A 22,774-nucleotide genomic window follows, 5' to 3' on the forward strand; every position below is an offset into this window, starting at 1 on the left:
TCACATTAACAGATTATATTTGCTGTCTTCTGACCACCTGCCTCATAAATTGAGAAGATTTTGGAGGCAGGTAGCCTCACTGCAATGATCCACAAGCAAGAGGGCAACTCTTCTTGTCTGTCCTCCATGGTACAAATGAAGCCAAGGCCCTCCTCACAAAAGCAGTGCAAATATGAGGTGTCAGTGGGATGGAGGGAGATGGAATGTTCCAAATGAATCTGACCTCCCTCCACACTGTGGGAGTAAATGATTAGGTCTCAAATCTTATCAAACATTGAAATAGTTTTCCAGAAAGTCACTGGAACAGTTATCTTGAGATGGGAACATAAGAGCTGAGGTTGCAGAGATCAAATTCCTTCTAGTTTCCCCACCCTTAAAGTATGTGTCATAGGCAGCCCTTCTCTTCTGCTCTTGTAGCAGAGATCTGAAACAGGTTCTTCCTTCAACTTTGAAGAGTTGAGTTGTCCTATAAAATGGGACTCTGTTCAAGCCTGTAGCTACTCTCAGTAAATCTGAGAATGAAATAATTGATTGGCCTTGTCAGTAACCAACTTTTTTTTCCTCCAAAAGGCAGGCAGGCAGATTTTTAGGCTGCAGATAACTTTTTGTTAAGCAGGAAGTAATTTAAAAAACATATTTTGGAGGTCAGTGTAGACTTCTTAGTGGCCTCTAGACTTGTAGGTAGAGGATTTGCCCCCTTGTGCTTGTTTCTTTTGCAGAGAAGTTTTCCTTTTTTTTTTTTTTCCTCAAAGCTGGTCTGCCTCTTGGTGCCTCACCTTTTTTCTACCTATTTGTAGAAATCTAGGGCTGCAAGTGACTTGCTTACAACTGCTGAACATTTAAACTTGTATCTTATTTTTGTTTCATTTCCATTCTGAGCTTTGGAGCTACTTAGGTATAGCTAGTTTCTCTATCCTTCTCTACTAGTGTTTACCCCAACACCTAAACAGCCACACTCTGTCCTCTGTATACACTTGAGGAAAAAGCAACTCTAGTGATAAAACTGCTATTCTAGTTGTGTGGTAGCCACCTCCTTAGGCTGTCCCAGAGACCATAAGTAGTAGTGCTCTCCTTTCAGCATTCAGCTGCTCAAACAATAGCTGTGTTGATCAACACAGACCTTGTCCATTGCACTGCCTCCATTTCTATTTATGAAATGCTTAATCTCTAGATTTTTGCTTGATGAGGAAAATGTTCATGGCTTAATTGATTAAACTGACCAGAACTTGACTTTTCTTCTTCCTTCAAAGCCAGGGCAGTTACCTGCTAACTTTACTAAAAATAAGTTCCTTATCCTGAGGGTGCTCCAAGCAGGAGCTCTGCCCCTCTTCTCAGTTTGGGAGAGCTTACTGTAATCTCTGGAGCATACATTAATATACTAACCCACTTTAATATTCACTAAATGCTGTATTTACCTGGCCCAGGGTAAGCATAGATTGTACAAACATCCTCTGCCTCAACCTTTTCACTATCTATTATGTAACTTATTTAAACACAGTGCTACTATTTTTAGGAAACAAATTCTCCAATGTTTTCAAGCATACAGTATTTTCCCCTTCTGCTAATGTATGAGCCAGGATCTTCACAAGAACAGGATGGAGAACTGCTGCAGATTGCTGTTATATAACCATCTTCAGAACCAGTCAGGTTGTTTTAAAGGCAGTTGAACGTCTAGTTAATTTGGTTGCAGCTTGCTTAGATCACTGACAGAAAAATTTCTGTTTTGGAATGGTATCAGTAGTTGAAATACCTTCTGAACACCTTGCTGCACCTGTTAACAAAAGGTTTGTGCAAAAGGAAAAATGGCCTTGTCACTGCTTTATGCATAAAGCAGAGTTGCTTTTTTTTTTTAAAGCATGTTCCCATGCTCTAAATTCAAGTTGTCTAGCTTTCCTCAGAGATGATCAATAGACTGAATAGGTTCAAAACATCTATGGGGGGGGAACATACACATTTGAGGAAGGTTTTTAGTGTACTTGAAAATCTTACCCAAGCACCTGAACAGTTTAGTAGAAAAGACCCTTGTGGTCCTTCTGTTAAGGGCTGAGCACTTCAGTTGTCTGCCTTTCAAAGGTTTTCTCCCACAAGAAGGAAAAAAAAACACTTCATATTTCTAAGACTAAAATGAGGAGAAAAGCCTACTTTGTGGGGAAGAAGGGAGTACCTTTCAGGACTAATTTACTTTTTTTATACCCTCTTTCATAACATTTTGTTCTACTGGTCACCTTTGACATATCAAAATAGCTTGATCAAGTACATTGAGCTCTGAGGGGATTTGTGTGCTTCACAAATGGTCAAGGATGCTTTGTGATAAAGCTCTTTGGGTACCTTTTGCTAATTTTGCAGGTCTTAAGTACTGAAGATGTGGCTCTTGGGCTTCAATACTATAAAAGCCTTTTCTTTTTGAGCTGTAGTTACAGATCTTCAGCTTGAGTGACTAACTTTACCCTTGCCCTTTACCATTCACAGCACAAAGTTTTTCAACTGAGATGATGAAACCTTTACAAAATTATTGCATTCTTGTGGGGTGCTTCTGGGCCTACCTCTACATACTGCACTAGCTGTTTCTCCAGGGCTGTAAGGGGCCAGAGGAAAATTCTCCCAGTACAGGAGCAGCAGGGGGCAGTCAAAGGCTTTACACCACCTTTCCCTGCCAGTGGCAGCAGCCATGGTTAGAGTTCAGCATGTAGGCAGCTACAGGGAGATGGCTAGTTTGAATAGGCCCTGGGGATGCTTTAACTTGTGCTGAAGCATCCTTACCCAGAATCCAGGCAACCCAAAAGCAACTTAAGTCCACCACTCTCTATCCTCCATGCTGCTTGGGCTGTGCCTAAAGGGCACAGCTCAAATTCTATTCTTCAATGTTTAGTGATCTCTGCATTCTCTCATTACTTTAAAAAGATGAAAAAACCATCCTCTTATAGGGAAACTGAAAAGATCTGTTTCACCACATGCCATCCTCTTTACTTCATGCCACTGCTAAGAGTGGCACAAGGATTACTCAATCTTGGTGTCTGCACCTGCTTCTTGTCAATTCCATGTTAGCTCAGTAAAGTTGATAAAAGGGACTACTCTCTGGTACAGTGAACCTAAGCAGCCTCAGAGAAACATTGTTTTTGAATATACATCTGCAGGTAGCTTGGTTCTCAGCAGCCAGTTACAGTGGAAGGAGTAGAAAAGCATCTCTGATCGTGGTGCACTAGAAAAATGTCAGTGTCCTGTAGGGCCTGGGTTCTCCTCCTCACTAGATGAGGTGCAATGAGTCAACTTTTTGTTTACTTCAGTTATCTACCATCAACCATTGCTGTTTTCAAAGAAAAGGAGAGAAAAGCAGCATAAATTACTAAAGGGAAATCAGTGCAATGGTTAAACAGCTGTGACACTGGCCCTCTCTGTCAGGGTGTTTTATAAACATCAATTTGCATTAAGAAGATTAGCAGATCTGGAAGAACTACTGAAAGCTTTTGGCATATTTAACTGTCATTGAGCTAAGGGCTTTTGACCTTTTCGCATCAGACAAACTTCATGCGAATGTACACATAATCTGCTTCAGTGGTGGATGAGAGAAATAGGAACTAGAGTGTTTTAGTATGATCTTAAGAAGCTGAAGAGGGTCCTTCTATCAGTAAATCCCAGTGCCAAATTTTAGAGTAAAAAGTAAAAAAAATAAATGCAACAATAAAATAAACCACACAGCTTTACTTGAAATGAAGTTGTGTATCAGGGCATCACAGCACAAACTATGTGGGTACTGTGTTTAGACTACTCATTTTAAAACATAGTAGTTCCTGACAATTACACACTGTTAAATGGAACAAGCAACTTCTAAAGGAAAAAGCAACTGAAAAGTTTCAGTGAGTGCTTGTTTGAAGAGCACCTGTACACCTGCAACAACAACTTAAACTGCAGGACTAGTTTAAATAAAAAACACCACAGTAACCAACAGCTCTTACTTCACAAACTGATTAAAAGTATCCCGGTATTGCCAAGTAGCACTGTACTTAGTGATCAATTTCACTTTGACATTTCTATAAAAGTTGAAAATGTTATTGCTTAGAGTGCCTTGCTGCATCTCACCCTTCACGCCTCCAAAGATCAGCTGACAAATTCCATCTCTGCTAGAGGTATTACCTGAAATATAAAGAGAGCTAGTTACCACTAGCTGGCTGCAGTCCAGGTAAAGAAAAGCCATGTTTGCGTTGCTTAATAATCTCTGGATACATCTTTGAATAGTAAAATGTTATACTTTTATTGCTTGTTCCTTGCTAAGTCACAGGTGTGGTTCTTGTTCCCTAACCGCTTTCAAGGAAGCAAGTTCCTGTTTGCAACTAAACAAGTTTGAAAAGGAAACAGCAAAAGTAGGTTAGGTTAGATATCTTATAGATTAAAAGCAGAGTTGTCACTAGCTAAAGAAATGCATCTCTTAGCATGACTGTCACCATACGGTGCTGCAAAGAAAACTGCTTGAAGCATGTCACTGAAGGCAAATGATTCAGAGCCATGCATGTGAAATTCAGATATCAATACTATAGTAGTATTACCAAAAAGAAAAGGAGTACTTGTGGCACCTTTCATCAGAGCAGCACCGAGGGTATGTCTAAAATGCATTGTAAACCCAGATCCAGGACCTGGTTTGTGGTTCCCAAGCCAGAACTTGAGTATCCACACTGCATTGTAATCCTGGGTTTACAATTGCTGGATCCAGATCTTACAGTTGTGCTAGCACATCTATACTGTCCACACCAACCTTCTGACTCAGGTCTGCAGCTTGAGCTGTGCCAAACACTGTGAAATGAAAGGGCTTAGATGCAAACCTTAGTGGGAACTACCCCCAAGTAGTTCCAACTGAAATTGTGGCTCCACTGCTAGGCACTGTACAAACACATGGCATGAAACAGTCTCCCCCCCAAAGAATAGGCAAGATAGAGAACCCTCTTTTATGGATGGGGAACTGGGCAAGTGTGACTTGCCCAAGATCCTACAAGAAGTCTCAGGCTAATGCCTTAACCACAAGATGATCCTGACTGTATCCTCTACCGTTTAAGGCTGAGATGTTGATGTACTGAAGAGGCTTGGATTGTTTTAGACAGGTATCACCTACACCACAAAAAGAACCTACCCCAGTTAGAGCCTCATTATTTGAGCCAAATTGGTTCCGAGTGTCACTTTGAACAACAACAAGGGCAGCCTCAGCATCCATTCATCTCCTCTCAGTCCCTTTTCTGTGTCTTTTGCAGGGAGACTCCCTGACCCCTTTGCTCAGGAATTGGAGATGCTGCTCCCTATTACTTTATATATTCTATTGGGGAAAAAATCCCCCTCCCCCCCTGCAACAGAGGAGAACAGCAGAGAAAGAGAACAATATTGACAGATTGCCAAAACATACACAGCCCCGTAATCAATAATTTGCATTATAAGCATATACTCCTACAGTATATTTCAGCAGTGCCACTTCTGTCACAGAGTAACTCAGTAGGTCTGTGAAACTTATTTCCTTCAGCTCACTGTATCGATTAAATCCTCCTGCTCAAAAAACTAATAATAATTTTAGGTGAGAGGCATACACACAGGTCAAATGTTTCAATAGAAATAAAACCACCAAGAAGAGAGCTGATGAAGTAAAGATAAAGAAAGATGAGCAAACATGGCAGGAGGACAGAAAAATAAAGGAGAGAAAAGGGGGCAGCGACAGGAACCTCTCAGTTTCTGCCCACTAAGGACTAATCAAAAATTTCTAGAAAAGTTAGACCAAACCTTTTCATGTTAAGTCTGAGGTCCCTCTTCTCCAAAACATTACTCACCCTTTAGCTGCTAGATAAGCCAAGTCCATGTGTCATGCTTCTATTCCCTGGAGGCAACCTATTCTTCCACCTACATCCATGTCTACCCTACAAACATCTGCTGGTATAGATAGGTCAGTCAGCAGTGTGAAGAATGGGGATCCCTGACTGATAACTGTGCAGGCAAAAGACCCTAAGGGTAGATGTAGATATACCGGTAAAATGACAGGTTTCAGAGTAGCAGCCGTGTTAGTCTGTATTCGCAAAAAGAAAAGGAGTACTTGTGGCACCTTAGAGACTAACAAATTTATTAGAGCATAAGCTTTCGTGCTGTAGCTCACGAAAGCTTATGCTCTAATAAATTTGTTAGTCTCTAAGGTGCCACAAGTACTCCTTTTCTTTATACCGGTAAAGTGTGTCTAGTGTAGACAGGGCCTAAGCTAGGGGTCGGCAACTTATGGCACGCGTGCCAAATACGGCACACGAGCCAATTTTTAATGGCACACTGCTGCCTGCCGGACCCGGGCAGACAGCAGCATGCCACTAAAAATCCCGCCTGGCCCGCTCTTTTCTGTCCCCCCCCACCCTCTCCTTGCAAGGTAGGCAAGCTTCCCCCTCCCACCACCTCTTCCCCCAGCATGCGGGGTTCCTGCCCATCCTCCTCTCCCTCCCTGTGGCCAATCAGCTGATGGCCCTTGCTACAGAGGGAGAGGTAAAAGCAGAGCCACAGCACGCTCTCTGCTCCGGAGACCTTGGGGAAGGCGGGTGGAATCAGGGCATATCCCCTCCAGCCCCCTGCCGAGAGTCGCTCGGCAGGGAGCACCCCCACCCCTCTGCCCTGACCCCTAGCCCTCCCCCCCACACCCCAGCCCCATGCCCTGACCCCTGAACCCCCCCCAACCTCAGCCTTGACCCCTGCACCCCCCCCCACACCCTATGCACTGACTCTTGCACCCCCCACATTCCCCACTCCCACCCCTCGCACCAAACGGGAGCTCCTGCACCCCCCCCATTCCCACCTCCACCCCTCGCACCAAATGGGAGCTGCCCAGGTAAGCATTCCACACCCTAACCTCCTGCCCCAACCCTGAGCCCCCTCCCCCATTCTAGCTCCTAGCCAGACCCTGCACCCCAACCCCCAGCCTGCTCCTTCACCCCCAGCCCTGTGCTCAGCACACTCCCACCCTCAGCTCAGTGCAGAGAGAGGAAGAGAATGGCTAGAACCAGGGAGAAGGTAGGTACCCACTTTATGTGGGCAGGGCCGGGATCCCAGACTGGCAGCAGGCTGAGCAGGGCTGGCAGGAGCCGGCGGACGGAACCCCAGACCGGCAGTGGGCTAAATGGTAGCGGGCTGAGCCTCTCAGCCCACTGCTGGTCTGGGGTCCCGGCCACCAGCCCCGCTCAGCCCACTGCCAGTCTGGGGTTCTGCTTGCCTGCCCCTTGCCAGCCGGGGTCCCAGCTGCAGGCCTCGCTCAGCCTGCTGCCAGCCTAGGTGAACGGAACCCCAGGCTGGCAGCGGGCTGAGTGGGCCGGCGGCATAAGGTCAGCATTTTAATTTAATTTTAAATGAAGCTTCTTAAACATTTTGAAAACCTTGTTTACATATGACAGTAGTTTAGTTATATAATATATAGACTTATAGAGAGAGACCTTCTAAAAAACGTTAAAATGTATTATTGGCACGCGAAACCTTAAATTAAAGTGAATAAATGAAGACTCGGCACACCACTTCTGAAAGGCTGCTGAGCCCTGGCCTAAGCAATATCAGCTGTCTGGCTACAAGAACTATCTAAAGACTCAAGTTTTCCATGAGCTGGAGAGTTTCCAGAAAGTCAGGGTATATCCCAAAACAGAATCCTGTTATTCACACTGGTGCATATAGCTCTGCCCCTACAGTTGGCTGGGCTGGGCATCTGGCATCCACCAGAACTATCCTTCCAAGCTGCCTTCGCTCAACTCCAGTCTTCTGCTACCTTGCGCACCCAGACAATAGGCTCCTCTCTGCCCAGGTAGGAGGCCTGTTCCATGTGGGAGGTACCAGGGCCCAGGCACTCCAGATACCTGGGGAAAAGTGTGTATTGGAGAGGAGAGAGGGGCAACAGAGCGTCCTTATTCTCACTTGATTCCCATGTAACCCCGCTCTGGTAGCTGATACCAACAATGAGTGTGAGGAGTAACTAGGCCTCCTCCTTCCTCCCCTCCAAACTCCACAACACAAGGGCCCTGCGGCATGCTACAGGGATTTCTTTAGGTGGATTAGAACCTCCTCCTGTCCCCCAGCTGTCTCCATCCATCAGAGGCCCACGCTGAGCGATACGGGCCAGGTACCCAAAATGAAATGGCCTTTCTCCATCTTGATCTCCCATTCTGCCCAGGTTTAGCTCAGGCAGACGGAGCAGTCTATTGCCACCTGACACTCCAGGGCTCGGAGACTGGGAAGAGGGGGAGTGAGTGCTTTTGACTGGGTTTGAATTTCCTCTGGCTGGCTGAGCAAAACGATTGTGTAGCCCCAACTGCAGCCAAAAAACAATGAACAGGTTAAGGGGAAGCCTGCTTAGGATCAGAAAACCAAGTGGAGGAAAGTTTCTCCCTGACACTGCATTTCTGCCAGCCCTTTGCTTCCAGCACAGTGCTACCGTTCACCTCACAAAGTAAACACTGCCCCAAGGGAAAACCCACATCTGAATTTTCAGTCATGCTTTAACAATGTAAATTCTAGATTAAATAAGACACAAACGTTTGTACCCTATGCTGCAACATGGTTAAACTGGACTAGCAACAAATGTGTGTGTCCTTCCAGCCCTAGGATAAGCAACTGTGTTAGTGAATACCTCTTAAAACCTGACTAAAAATTCAATTGTAGACGTACCCTGGGAGAAGAGTTGTGTTTGCGGTCATCACTTTTTTACCTCAGAGTCCTAGCAGTGACAGACACTGAAATGCTGAATTCCAAGCACTTACTGAAAGTCACCAGGGAAGGAAGGATTTAATTTAAATCTACTAGGAATTTAATAATATATATTTTAGGACTTCTAGTGTGAGCCCTGCAGGCAATAACTCCACCAGAACACAAGGTGTTTGTTATGCAATATGCAGCAAGCCCCACTTCTAATGCTTCAAGGCTGTTAAAAAGTACACTTGTCAAATTTTAGGGAAGGGTACAATAAATTACCTCCCCTCACTTTAACCCTATTTTGCCCCCTCTGTGGTGTGTAGGAAACTCTCTCGTAGCCATAGAATTTAGTTTGTGGAAATATCATGTGAACTAAAGCAGAAGCAAGCATGGTGTGATGTAGTGGTGGGAGACAAAACGCTGTTTTGGGGATTGCTTGATTCCACCCATTGCAGGGTTATCCTCTTGCAGGCTGATTCAGGAAAGCATTTAAGTGCCAATGAAGTCAAGATGAATGCTCTCCTGAATCAAGGCCACAGAAACTTTTCTCCTGAGTGTGGTCCTTTAAATTGGGCAGAGCCACACAACTGCAGCCCTAACGTGGTCTTTTTACAAGGGGCTACTCCATCCCCCTTCCTCCCAGCTGGCAAATATCCTGCACTTCCGTTATGCTTCTCCCTTCTTATTCCTGAGGAGATGGCACTCCTCACACAAGAACAGTAGAAGGCCACAAAAAATAGCAGGAATTCTGCTCAGACCCACTAGCCTTGTTAAGAACCAGGACCAATAATGAGGGGACAACCTCACCAACCTGCGTGGATGTGGTTAAACAAATGAACTGAATGGCTCTTGGGGCGGGGTGTTTAACACAGTTCTGGCCACACAAGAGCAGGAGTCACAAGGCTACACCCCATACGCTGCTGTGAATGTTTATCCCATTCTGTTAGCATAACGTGGTGATGGAGAAGATGACACATAGGATGTAGGCAAAGGAAGAGTCCCCCCAGGCAAGCTGTGTATTGCTGCCAAGCTGGAGAGCCTATTATCTATTGTTCACATCCCTCTATGCTAGCTGCTAATGTTTCATTTTTAGAAGTCATATCATTTGCTCTGGCTTTGGGTTACGTTCTCCTAGGTAGAAGCATTGGGCAGCTCCCTCTGCTTCACTGCTTTGGCAGCCCGTGTTATTGTAACGGTGAAGTGGCTTAATCCTCTCATTCACTCTGGACCAAATCCTGCAGCCTGACTCAGGCTCAGCTCAGTGCGAGTCTTGGCAGCAAGATTGGACCAGCTTAATCAATAGTTCTCTGAAATCTTGGGCCCTCTTGTCACGCTATATTACAGTAACACAGACGTGTAGCTTGTAAAAGTCAAGATCAGGGCACGTTGCGCTAGACAATGTACAAACACTTAGTAGAGCCAGTCCTTATTCCAAAGAGCTAACTAAGGTGCAGTGATTTGCCCAAGGTCACACAGCAAGTTGTTGTCAGAGCTGGGAATGGAACCAAGCTTTCCTGAGTCCTGGGCCAGCAGTATAACCTGACCCATCCTGCCTGACTCAAGAAACCAATGCATCTTCCAGAAGGAAAAACATACTTCTCAGGACAAGGAGCCACTGACCAGCATCTTTTGCATGCTGCTAAGACCTCAACTTCCCTGCACCCTTGACAGGGTTAATTCTATAAAGATAACCACCTGTTGGACTCCATCTTGGAAGAGGCAAAGAATTTCATAACTACCAGGGAGATGACGGGGAGAAAATACCATGTTCTCTAGCTGTTCCAGAGCGTTTCTGAATGCTAAAGCCTTTGCGGAGGCTCTGAGGTCAATGCCTATGTGTCGTCTCATGCGTTTTTAATGTTTCTGAGGCAAAAGTCTCATGAGTTTAAATTTCAGTGCTCTACCCGCAATTGTCACAGGATAGTCCTTGTTTAAACATCAAGTCCTACAAAACAAGGCTAGCGCACAAGTCTTACAGAGAGAAAATTATATATATGAATGAATCTAAATCCCTCTAAACAAAATACTTCTTGATTGTCCAGCGCTGATCCTTTGGCAATATTGCCCAAGGCGAAAGACCTCAATGTTTCATATCATAAGCTGCTTGCTGGTGGTGAAGTTTTACTTTGCCACCCCAATAGGAAACAGTAGTTTGAAATCCCTTGAGAATCCAACACATTCTCCCCTCTACCGGTGAGGGCCTGTAGCAGCTGCTTTGTAATTCGGCACAGACCAAAACCCATGGTGAAGTCAGGCTTTAATTAAGCCTGTGGAAGTTGGGTAATTCTCAAGGACAAAGCTCAGAGGCCCCACGGCGCCTTCCCCACAAGGAAGGCATGGGCTGTGCCCCCACCACCTACCCCTGTCATGCCTGAGCCTTCCCACCCCAAACTCCAAGGGGTGTCGATGTTGGGAAGGGAGAGCTAATGATCCTGTGAATAGTATTAACTTCTGCTGCCTTTCCCAGCAGATTTTTGGGCAGGTTTGGAAAGGAGCATGCGGAATCTAGCAGCTGCTTTCCTTCACCACCCAAAACTAAACACACCATAGCCCCCCGGAGGATGCCATGTGGCCCCCACTCATGAAGGCCACATGTAGAAACATAGAAATTGCCCTTCCTGCTCAGACCAGCGATCTATTCCGGCAATGACCACTATCCAGTGCTTCAGAGAAAGGTGCAAGAAACCTTGTAGCAGGCAATAACGGAGTAACCTGCCCACAGGTTCCTAGCTCCAATCTGTTAGTTTTTGAATTATGCCTTAAAACGCTGGGTATCAGATCTAATGTAACTATGGATGTTCTCTTTATCCACACAAATGTCTAATGATTTTCTGAAGCTTATCATTGGCCTCTATTATATTCTTGTGGCAATGAGTTCCACAGGTTGGTTATGTGTTATGTGGAATGCTATTTGTTTTTATCACTTTGAAACCTGTCACTTTTCAAGTTAAGAACAAGAGAACATTTAATTGTCGTATGAGGAAGGGCACACAAGAGCGTCTGATTTATTTCTCTAAGCCAGTCGTTATTTTTGGACATTTCTAATACGTCCACTTTTACTGGTCCCTTCTCTAAACAAAAACAATCTCTTCTCGCATAGAAATCTCTCCATGCTTGTAATCAATATTGTCATTTGCCTCTGAACTACTTCTATGTCTGCTGCCAGTATGTTGTTTGAGAAACACAGTATTCTGGTTTAAGGTGGACCATAATTTATAAAAAGAAAAGGAGTACTTGTGGCACCTTAGAGACTAACAAATTTATTAGAGCATAAGCTTTCGTGAGCTATAGCTCACTTCATCGGATGCATGAAGTGAGCTGAAGCTCACGAAAGCTTATGCTCTAATAAATTTGTTAGTCTCCAAGGTGCCACAAGTACTCCTTTTCTTTTTGCGAATACAGACTAACACGGCTGCTACTCTGAAACTTGTCACTAATTTATAGAATGGCATGACAATATTTTCTATCCCATATGTTACACATACTGCCACCGTTTGATTTTTGACCATCATTACACATCAAACAGAGGTTTCATTGAGATGATCTTTTTGCTAAGTCGTTACATTAGCTTAGCTGACATTACTCCTTCCAGCATGAATCACCTTTCATTTGTCAGCAGTGAACTTCATCTGCAGCATTCTGCTGCCCACTCACCTACTTGTTAAATCTTGATCTTGTGTCATTGGCAAGTTTTGCCACCTTTCCCCTCTCATTTACTACATTCCCTTCAGCAAAAGGGTGCAGGACCCTTTGTGATTTCGCACTTAGGAATCCCCTTTAGGACTGGGTCTAAGGTTTTGGAATTTCCAAAAACATGGTCTTTAATCACACAGATAAGTCTGATTTCCAGAATGGGCTAATTCAACTGTTTATCCTGAGTATCACCATGTCACAAGAACCATTGCAGGAAGGGATTCATATTTTAGTCCTTTGCTTACCCACTTGGCTTCTTTTGCTTGGGCAACCGTTTGTTGTGTGTCACTGTCCTTTATCAGGCTGTCACCCCCAATGGTATCCGTAGCTGCCAAAACCGATTCATACAAACGTTCTGCATGGCTTTCAAGTTCTTCTGATTGTTTTGCAATCAATCCAAGGGTGTCCTTTAAAACTAACAAGTAAGAGTATAGAGAGATTTTTATTACCATGGAACTTCTACAACGTTAAGCCAACAGAGAAAGCAGACAGGAGTGTTCCATCTACATTTTATCAGATTTATTTGTAATGCAAATCTAGCCATGTGCTTCTAGAAACGATGCCTCTAGTGCAGTGGTTCACCGCCTTTTCAATACCACAATGCAATGCTATAATAGAAAAAAGTTCGGGGACTCCCAAGTTGAGACCAGGTCTCGAAATACACATGCAGTGACTATGCATGCAGTCAGATCATTTTAAAAACTTAAATCTCTTTGAACAAAGTTCCAGCTAGATTTCATTCCCCCAGGCAGTGGAGGATTTTTCAAAGATCTATTCACATACATGTCTGTGGGCACAGCTGTTAACTCTCTACTCAGTTCCCTCCCCAAACATATTAAAGTTTTAGAAGTGCAAAGTTTTACAAAAACAAAATCAATAGAAAATAGAATCCAAAACCAAAGCTCCTGAAGGCTTACACACCCTGACTTCTATTGCACAGGAAAGCAGATGATGCAGCTACTACTAGTTGCTATAAGGAGGATCTAAGTACCCCCACCCCAACCCTCCCAAGCCTTTGTCTGGATCCAAGATAGCTCCAACACAAGCTGACTTTAAAAAACAAATAGTCTCTCTCTCTGCATATCTAATCAACATGCTATCAAAAAAGCCAGGGTCTTGATCTGGCCCCTGACAGCTCCAGCAGCTTAAAGAATGTGACCTCAGATATGTCTCCCCACCAGGGAAATCCACCTGACACAGAGGTGGTCTCTTGCCACCACAAGCACTAGGCTGCCCTCGTGTGCAGCCCCTAGGGGTGCGCTCCAGCTATTCTGAGCTGGTGGAGTGGCCCACAGGTGTCTATTCAAACAAGTCCTTACTTAGCACAGAAGGGTGCAATGGAAGCTTAAAGCCATCTCTGTCTCCTCCTGCTTGTGCTAAATGGTCCCTTCCCAGCACAAGATTTACACCCCAATCTACAGGGAGTTTACCACATCAGGGTTCTTAAACCCTTAGTACAAAAACCGAAGCATTGAAATGGAAACAGTGGCAGAACCAAAACAATGACTTCTCCTGCTGCTGCTACCATGCATTAGGAGAAGGGCAAAGAGCGCTCCATGCCTGGAGGGGCTCGGCTGCACTACCTGCCAGTGCTATTAGAGGAGAGGAAGGCGCAGAAGCAGTCTAGAGAAGGGAAAAGAGAGCGCCAACCCTGTGATCTTATTACAGAAGAAATCAAGATCTGCTACTGTCTGTTACCAGCAAACTTCACAACCATAACATCTCCAGCTGAGTGATGGCTGGAGGTGAAGTTGGCAAGTAGCGTGTTCGAGAGACAACTATACAGAGGTACAGGAAAGCAGCATAAATATGTGACGCTCCCTTTAAATTTCCAAGAAGTATCTTTGACAAATGCCTTCTTATTTGAGGTGGAGTAGAGGTGGCATGGGGAGGTTATGACACTAGTTTAAAAACTGTAAGCGCTAAACTAGCCTGCGAATGATGGCTTAAATGGAGACAAATAACTAGACTAGTCTTCCATGAATTGGAGTCTGAACTGCAGTTGAGGGGCCAAATTAAGCTCTTGGATTGACTTGCCATGGTTTTCAACAGGACTCTCACCTTCACCTTAGACCTGCATCTTCAAGGGCAGACTTTAGTCCCCAGACTATAAGTAAAAAGCTCTCATTACCCTCCCCCTAGGGCTCACTGATAAACAGCCCTGTTTCAAGTTATCATCAGCCACTTCTCTTTAAAGCTCCCACTAATTTTGACAAGGTTGCTGAATCTCTCCCCCTCACAAAGCATAGCTCAGGACATGAATCTCAGAGTCTGGCTGCAGCTGGATGTTGACCTCTTGCAGGTTTTGTTGTCACACGCAAAGAGACACTCTCCACATCCCGTCCAAAAGAAAGTCCCCTTACCTGGTGAATTCGATGCCATACATTTCAGGAGGGTTTCACCCCTTTGTAACACACTCTCTGTCAGCGTCTGGTGATCAGCTACATCTTTCTTGAATTGCTGCGAAGATAACAAGTTTTGTTTTTACAAGCATTTTGCAGCCCGTATACCAGGATAGAAATGTACCAACCACTAGCTGCTTGCATCATGCTGCCTGGAGGAAGACCCATCATCAAAAGGACCTCAACATTCCTGATCTCCTGGCCTATGGGAAGCAGCCATTTTGGAGGTATGATGTGCTTGATGTTTTGGGTAGAGATGGGCCCAAAGGTGTCCCCTGGATATGAATTTTCCCTTAGGTTTTGGGGGTGCTTGGATCCTGTGGTTTGACTCTGGATCAGACAGAGAAGCCTAAGACTTGGACCTACTCATCCCAGGAAATCTACTCACACAATTTCCATTACATGCAGCCTTATAGATCAGCCCTGCGCATCACTCCTGCTGAGCTATAGGATACCTTACACGTTCCAAGCACTTTAGGCCACGCTGTAATCTTCACAGTCACCCTTGGGCAGCAGATGGGTAAGTATTATCCTCCCCATTTTACAGAGAGAAGAACAGACGGAGCTCAGGTGATGTGCCCCAAGGCCATGCAGCGACTCCTTGGCAGAGCAGAACTAGACTCGAGTTCTGCCACCACCCTGAGAGCTACGCGCTAAACCTGGGAGCACATGGCCTCCCAGAGTCCTGGGCATCTCCCCTGGGGAGGAGAAAATGAACAAGTCCCTCCACAGGTAACCAATGGTAACTAAAAAGGATTACAACTAGTAACGGTCCATTCAATCTACCACTCTGATTTCTCATCACATGCCAACACAAGTGGAATATTGTGTGTAGCATGTGCTCACTGCCCTAAAAAGACACACACAAAAGTTATACTAACTTCTAACTTGTAGAATACCTCGAACACCTGTGCCCCACACAGGTAAGGAAAGAGACACCTAGAGACAGAGAGCATTTAGTGGGCCAGGCCAAGTGGAAGATGAAGCTCAGCTGGGGAAGGAGCTGAGCGAGCACCAAGCCCAGCTGGGGGAGCACAAAGGGAGGAAGCCCCTGCTGAGAAGAAGGCTGCAGGGAGAGAATGCTGCAGTCCCTCTCTGGTTGCTGGAGAGTGGAGGGAAAGCCTTGCGAAGCAGAGGTACAATAAGCCCTGAGCGGGGCTGTGGGAAGGCCAAGGGAGGCAGAAGTCCAGGAAGGCAGTGAGCAGCCTGAGGCAGCAGTGGAACCCAGAGAGGAGCCTGGTTCCCTGACCAGCCACAGGGATGGGTGGTGTGGAAACACCCTGACATAAGGGGGAGGACGACTACCAAGTGTGGAACTGGGCCAACCGGGAGATAGCCCTGGGAGGCATCACTCTGCATGTTAGGAGGACGACAGCCCTGCAGAGCCCAGAAAGGGGTGAAGAGCCTGCAGCAGAATATGGAGAGTTATGTTTATTTGAGTTTAGTTTATTTGTTTAAGGGGTGGGGAGGGAACTAAACGTGACCTGGCAGGAGGGGCATGTCTGAGGAGAGGCAGAGCACCGCAGGGCTGGAGGGGCTCAGCTGTTATCAGGAGGCGCTAAAGAAGAAGAACCTGAGATGCCACCCTCAGCCACGGGGAAGCACGCCAGTGGCAAGTCTAATCTAACACTTGGCTTATTTGGAACGGGTAAAATAGCCTACGCATCACTTAACACGCTCAAACGGACTTGAGGTGAGCTGTGAGGCTGGCCCCACGCCCGGGATGGATATTCTAGGGCTCCGAGTACAGCACATCTCTGGAAGGAGAACAGAATGGTAGTGCAGATACCGTCCCCAAACGGCCAGGGCCCACCTCTTTGTTCAGTAAGATACAGCAGGTAACCAAAGAACGTATCAAGGAGAAGTAACAGAGGATGTTAATAAAATACAACAATGGAAAATAAGGTTCCTTCCCCCAATCACATAGAGAAAGTCTAAATAAAAAGCGTTAGAGCTACGTGACGCTCTCACACTGACCAAGATAACCCCTCGCCCTTGTTTCAAAACACACTACCGAAATATGCTGAGTAGGATTTTCAAAAATGTTCCCAGCACTGGCCTAACTCTTCTCCCATTGAAATCAATAGGTGCAGCCATCTATCTTAGGTACTTACATGGCCTCCACTACTTTGTACCTGAGCACCTCATAATCTTTTATATATTTATCCTCAGAACAGCCCTGTGAGGTAGGGCAGTGGTATTATCCTTATCTGAGAGATGAGGAACTGAGGTACAAAAAGGCTGAGTGACTTTCCCAAGATCACCTAGGAAGTCTGACAGAGCAAAAATTGAACAGAGGTCTCCCAGACTAACATCCAAAAACTGACCCAAGGCCAACACTGAGTCTTTTTGAAAGAAAGAAAGAAAAAAAAAATCACATCCCTTAAGTATTTAGGAAAAAAAAAAGAAAAGTTTTATGCAATATTTCCTACTAAAATACATGTCTGGGGAGAAAATATAATTACCAGGTAACGATGTAGGGAAGTCTTCACACTTTCAACGTCTGGTTCGGGTGGAATCCAGTTGTCTGTAACGTCTGCTACTTTATACAGCCAATGAATTAGCTCTTCTAGCTGACAGCAAAATATCTACTTAGATGAATCACAATAAAAGGCATTACTCATCTCTTTTTCTGTAATAATGACATTAATACATGGCCAAAGGATGCTTCATAGAATGTTTATTCCATGCTGGCTTAGAATCACTGCTCTTAAAGGCCCTTGTTTGAGTGCTGACCTCTTCCTTCTCTTCTCTCCCCTCCGCCCCACAAAAAACCCAAGAAAGCTATTCATTTATTTGGGTTTAACACTCTTGAAACAAAAATTAATGTCTAAAAGCACACTGAACAAAATTAATATTGCGAGTTACATCCTATGCTCTTGCAAGCCATTTTAGGGCACAGATGAGGAGGTAAGGCAGAGACAAATGAAAAATTACCAGCATACCCCAAAACGTATTCAACATGGCTAACAAGTCACTTGTATTATTGACTTGACTTTCAAATGGCTGCTACGAAAGGCCTTTTAGTCAACGGAGTTCTGCACAGGCATGAGGGCATTGCTTGCTCATCTCTCTGCACAGGAGCAGGGCCCCACTTTGTAGAGCACCAGAGTTACTGAATGTTTTTGCCATGAATCTTCTTAAAGGTCTATTTTTAAATTAAGTATTTATGTGAGGGGGGTGTATTTTCAAAGACACAACAGGGCCGTATTTCTGCCGGGTGCTGAGGACTCTCTGTACGAGCCAAGCACCCTCTGCTGCCTTGAAGATAAGGATCTGGCCCTAATTCACCTAACCCTTGTCTACACTAGAAAATTATAGCACTTTAATCATACGAGTAATGTTAAAGCACAACCAACTCCTCCTCCCTACCAAAATAATGCAGTTATATTGGTATAAAGGTGCTTTATACTGGTGTAGCTAGCCTTGTACAGGAAGGGAAATAAGCTATCCTGGTAAAAGGCACCTTTGTACCAATATCTGCATCCACGCTATGGCTTGTTCTGATATAACTATGTCAAAAACACAAACCCACTCCCCTGCCTGAAACAGTTATACAGTTACAACTTGCAAGTTTAGAACAGACCTAATAAGAACTTATGTATTGCAAAGTACAGCCAAACAAACACAAACACAGAGATGAAACTGCCTGTTCGAAATGCTGAGGCTGGGATCGGTGGATCTAATTCTGATCTCACATACTGCAGTGCGTTAGTCCTGTGCCTAAGTACAGCAATCCCTCCCTACCTGTCTCTGTAACTGGCATTAGCAATTAGCAGCATGGTTGCTTATTCAGAATACTGACAAATATGACCAAATAAATGCAGTGCGATACTGGGGACAAAGCCACTACTTAGGAAGGTCTAGACCCAGCTGAAAATAAAGGGAGCAAAAGTCCAACAGGAGGAAAATCAACCCCTGCCCCCCTTTTTGAAATGTCATCAAAATGCAGAATACAACCAGAAAAACAGCAAGTCAAGGGGTGTGTGTGTGTGTGTGTGTGTGTGTGTGTGTGTGTGTGTGTGTGTGTGTGTGTGTGTGTGTGTGTGTGTGTGTGTGTGTGTGTGTAAGTAAAAATCACCAAATCACCAAAAGTTTTCCCTTTCCACCACCAAATTACAAAGCTGGATAAAAATTTTGATCAGTCCTACGAGTTATACTGAAAATTCTGATTTACAGCATATTAAGAAAAAGAGACTTAATAAACTTTCCTGACAAAAATCTACCTGGTTTCAATATGCACTTAAAACAGGAGCCAACTCACTGATAGGCTCACAAACTTTCCAGAAAGCTGGGGTTGAGCTTCAAGCCACGTTGTAGTTTGGGGCAGAAAAGCCAACAATTTCACAGAGCCACTCTTGCTGTGCCTACCCTAGACCGTTCCCCAAAGATTTACCACCAGGGCAGCTTCACGTCAATGGCAGCAAAGGCAAGAGTGCTTGTGTAGACAAGTCACCAGAATCACCAGTGTTTTCACCATCAATATCATCTAACCCTGCTCAGAGAAAGCCTAGGAAAAATGGTGTTAAAAATGCCAGTGCCTTGGCTATACTAGAGCTCTTATTGGTGGAGCTGCACTAGTGGGAAATGTTGTCGGCGAAAGTCCAGCGCAGACACAGCTTCTGAGTTTTTCAGTGTGTTCGAACCTGAAATTTCAACGTGAAACTAAGCAGACACGGAACCACAGTGCCTCACGAAGCTGCAGGGAAAAGCTCCTGTTGCCTGCTGGGATCTGCACTGGAGCCTGGGTGTCAGCGGCAGCAAGAGTTGTGCAGCGTTTTGGAACCCCACGCTGGCAAAGGCGCCCTCCCGCAATCAGAACCAGTCTGCTCCAGTGAAACCTAATGTATAAATTAGTAGCCGCTGCAGGAAATTTAAACGTCATGCAAAAGGAACTGGGAGGAAAACAAAAATACACAGACAACTTCCATTAATTCTGGTTTCAACCCACCTTAATACATTGTGCAAGTGACTCTTTCTGTTGGTCCTTCCCTTTTGTTAGATGCTGCCCTTCACTCTCCAGTGCACATAGGTATCTCCCATCTAGCATGTCCCTGATGGAGGGCATTCCCAATCTTCTTACAGATTCTCTGTGGTCCTGGCTACTCAGGTTAATGGTTTTTGTGGAGGGCTTTTGAGAGTTGCATGCGTGACACAGAACATAATCCTCACTGCCCTGAATTCCATATTTGCTCTTTATGCTGCCTTGATCTTCAACAGAATCAGAGGAAAGCTGCCCTCTGCTGCCACTGTAGCATGGAAGGTCTTGTTGCACCTGGTCATGCCCCGATCTCCCTTTAGTCAGCGAAAGATCAGACAAATATTGAGCCAAACCTTCTAACTCCTTGATTCTGGGAGGCAGGGAAAGAAATTCTTCATCATTCTCGCATGCTTTTTTCAGTGGCAGTATGTGTGTAGTGGATACAAAATGACTGGCACCCCTTTCCTTTACCTGACCCTTTGAAAAGTCGTTATCTCCTCTGTTACCCCAGCTTCCCCCATCTATGTGAGTCAGATCACATGGACTTAGTCCAGCACACTTAGAAGTAAGCAAACTGTTTGCAAACCTTCTAACGGGATCTGCTTTGGTGGCAGTAGCAACACATTCTGCAAAGGACACTTTTGTGATAGGTGAAGGTCCAGAGTAAGGAACTGCTTCTAAATATCCTGGCTTCTTAGATAAGGGAGTTGAAAACCTCTCTGCTGAGATCCCACATTCCTTACTCTGGCTTATGTTGCTCCCTGAAGCATGTTGATTTTGACCGGGTGCACTGACACACTTCAAAGTGCTCTCAGGTGAAACAGAAAAGCTGTCAAGATCTATACCAGAGTCATGGAAGAAGGGATCAGGCATCACAGACTTGGGGTTCTTTGCAAGCTTGTATTTTGGCTTCAAGGGGTAAGTGTAATCAAGCAAGTCCTCATACTCTTTATTAGGGTTCCAGTGTGGAGACTGCCGGTCCGGAGACGGGGGTAAAGAATCAGGTATTGCACATACCCAGTAATCAGCTTGAAAGGGCGACCTCTTTTTTTCCCGTTCCACAGCTATGCAGTCATCAAAGAGAGGATTTAACCGCCTGCGTGTGCTGAGCATGGGATCTTCTACTGGAGTAGAGCCACGGTTCAGATACCGAGAGGGGAAGACTTCAGATGAAGGAAAAACCCTTCGAGCTGGTAAGCTTCTTGACCTTATCTCCTGCTGTTCAAAGTCGTTGTCTTCTGAAGGTGGCGTGGAAAGGCTTGATCTGGAAAACGTTGGGATTACTGTCTCAAAACTGGGGAGTGTTCTGTTAGGCAAAGACTTCAAAGTGACTGAAGAAAGGGAAAGTGAGGTCTGGCTCCCATGGTCAGCATTTAGGGCAGGAAGGGGCTCAGAACTGGAGAGGTAAACTTTGGCGTCCATTGCTGAGCTCTGAAGTGTTGGCTGATGCTCAGGAGCATTCAGAAGGTGCCCCTTGCAGCCCAGACATTCCACCATTTTCATCTGCTTGAAACATTGGAGGGGGGGGGGGGGGGAACACACAGAATGAAGCAATCGTAGTTCACACATTAAAGGCCTGTACTTCGTATACGGCTTTGACAAGGTTATAAATGTGTTTCACCAATGGGGAGAACTCTAGCAAACAGAAACGAGAAAACAAATTTCTAACTCATAGGGAATTCTTTGAACAACACAAGTAGCAGAAGTGAAGATAAAAGCCCAATTGTGTTTTCAGCAGGGCAGGAATATGGCGATTCAGAGCCTAATCCAGGCCAGGTGTAAGCAAATACTCACATGTCAACTCCATTGCCTTCAGGGCAGTTGTACCCATTTACACCAGGTCTGAAATGGGCTGGTACTGTCGCCGTATTTGCGGTGAGGCAAACCAGGTACTTGGAGGCTGTATGACATCTGTCAGCACAAGGCATCATTCATGATAAAGCATGTGTTGTGGGGAAAAGGGATGTGAAGTGTCATCACGCTACATTTATTTATTCAGAGTGTTTAAATACAACACACACCAATCCAGTGATCTGAGCCTCTATCCCATAAACTAACCATCACAACAAAAACAAAGGCCTGCACAGAAGTGTAGTCAATCCTCACCCTCTTTAACAAGGAGGAGAAAGGATGGGCTTTGCAGCATGCCCACAATGTTAACAAGTCTGGCTTTTCACGGACAAAAGGAGTCCACAACTGAAGGCCCCTCAGAACGCACCACTGGCTGCTCCCTCTCGTTTCTAGTGAGGGAGTTCAAGCGTCTCTGCCGATCTGAACGGCGGCAGTGTGTCGCAGGGAGAGGTAATCTCGCAGGTAACCAGGTCTCACACTGTTTGTGGCTTTCATAGGTTAAAACCAACACTTTGAATTCCACCCAGAAGCTTATTGGAAGCCAACGCAGACCACCAAGCACTGGTCTGATGTGCTCCCAATGTGCAGCACACTAGGCTGCATCTGCTCGTGTTAGAGTATGTGCCACACACAGTTGACAAAGGAGTTAACTGGAAACAGAAAGCAACTAGTACATAGGATTGCACCTGGAGGCTGGGCCAGGCCTAACTGATGATGAAGCCCATCTGGAGGAGGTGCTGGTTGGAGAGCATAGAGGGAGGAAGCCCTTGATGAGAAGATGGCTGCAGGGAGAGAGAGGAAGGACTCTGCAGTCCCTCCCCGGCTACTAGAAAGTGGAGGAAAAGACTTGAGAGAAGCAAATGTACAGTAAGCCCCGGAAGGGGCTGTGGGAAAGGACCTGAAGGAAGGAAAACGAGTCCAGGCAGGCAGAGAGAAGTCTGAGGGAGCAGACCCTAACTGCTTGCCACAGGGTGCCTGGACTGGAACCCAAGGAGAGGGAGGACCTGGGTTTCCTAACCAGCCACTGGAAAAGATGGTGCAGATACACCGTGACACAAGGGGGGAAAAAGGACAATGGAGTTTGGAACTGGGACTCTAGGGAGAAAGCCCTGGGGAGGCATCCACCTGTCCAAGAGTGAGAGGCCAACCTCACAAAACCTGGGAAGGGTGAAGA

General features: G+C 45.4%; 1 protein-coding gene across 6 annotated transcripts in view; it reads right to left on the reverse strand.

Moving 5' to 3' along the window:
• Nucleotides 1-3,685: 3,685 nt before the first annotated feature.
• The window catches only part of CEP68 (centrosomal protein 68), a 31,820-nt gene continuing 12,731 nt past the window's right edge, over nt 3,686-22,774 (reverse strand). For 2 of the 6 annotated variants that reach the window (XM_038393646.2, XM_038393643.2), the window contains 5 exons: nt 19,720-21,255; nt 17,234-17,356; nt 14,730-14,826; nt 12,612-12,781; nt 3,686-4,131 (listed from right to left, as the gene is read on the reverse strand). In XM_038393646.2, the coding sequence (XP_038249574.1) occupies nt 4,096-4,131; nt 12,612-12,781; nt 14,730-14,826; nt 17,234-17,356; nt 19,720-21,255 (1,962 nt within the window). In that variant the 3' untranslated portion in view covers nt 3,686-4,095. Of the gene's footprint in view, nt 4,132-12,611; nt 12,782-14,729; nt 14,827-17,233; nt 17,357-19,719; nt 21,256-21,543; nt 21,661-22,774 lie in introns of all 6 variants that reach the window. The other 4 variants (XM_038393652.2, XM_038393649.2, XM_038393659.2 and 1 more) reach the window with 3 other exon arrangements.

Source organism: Dermochelys coriacea, chromosome 3 (assembly GCF_009764565.3).
Source record: "Dermochelys coriacea isolate rDerCor1 chromosome 3, rDerCor1.pri.v4, whole genome shotgun sequence".
Taxonomy (NCBI): Eukaryota; Metazoa; Chordata; order Testudines; family Dermochelyidae; genus Dermochelys; species Dermochelys coriacea.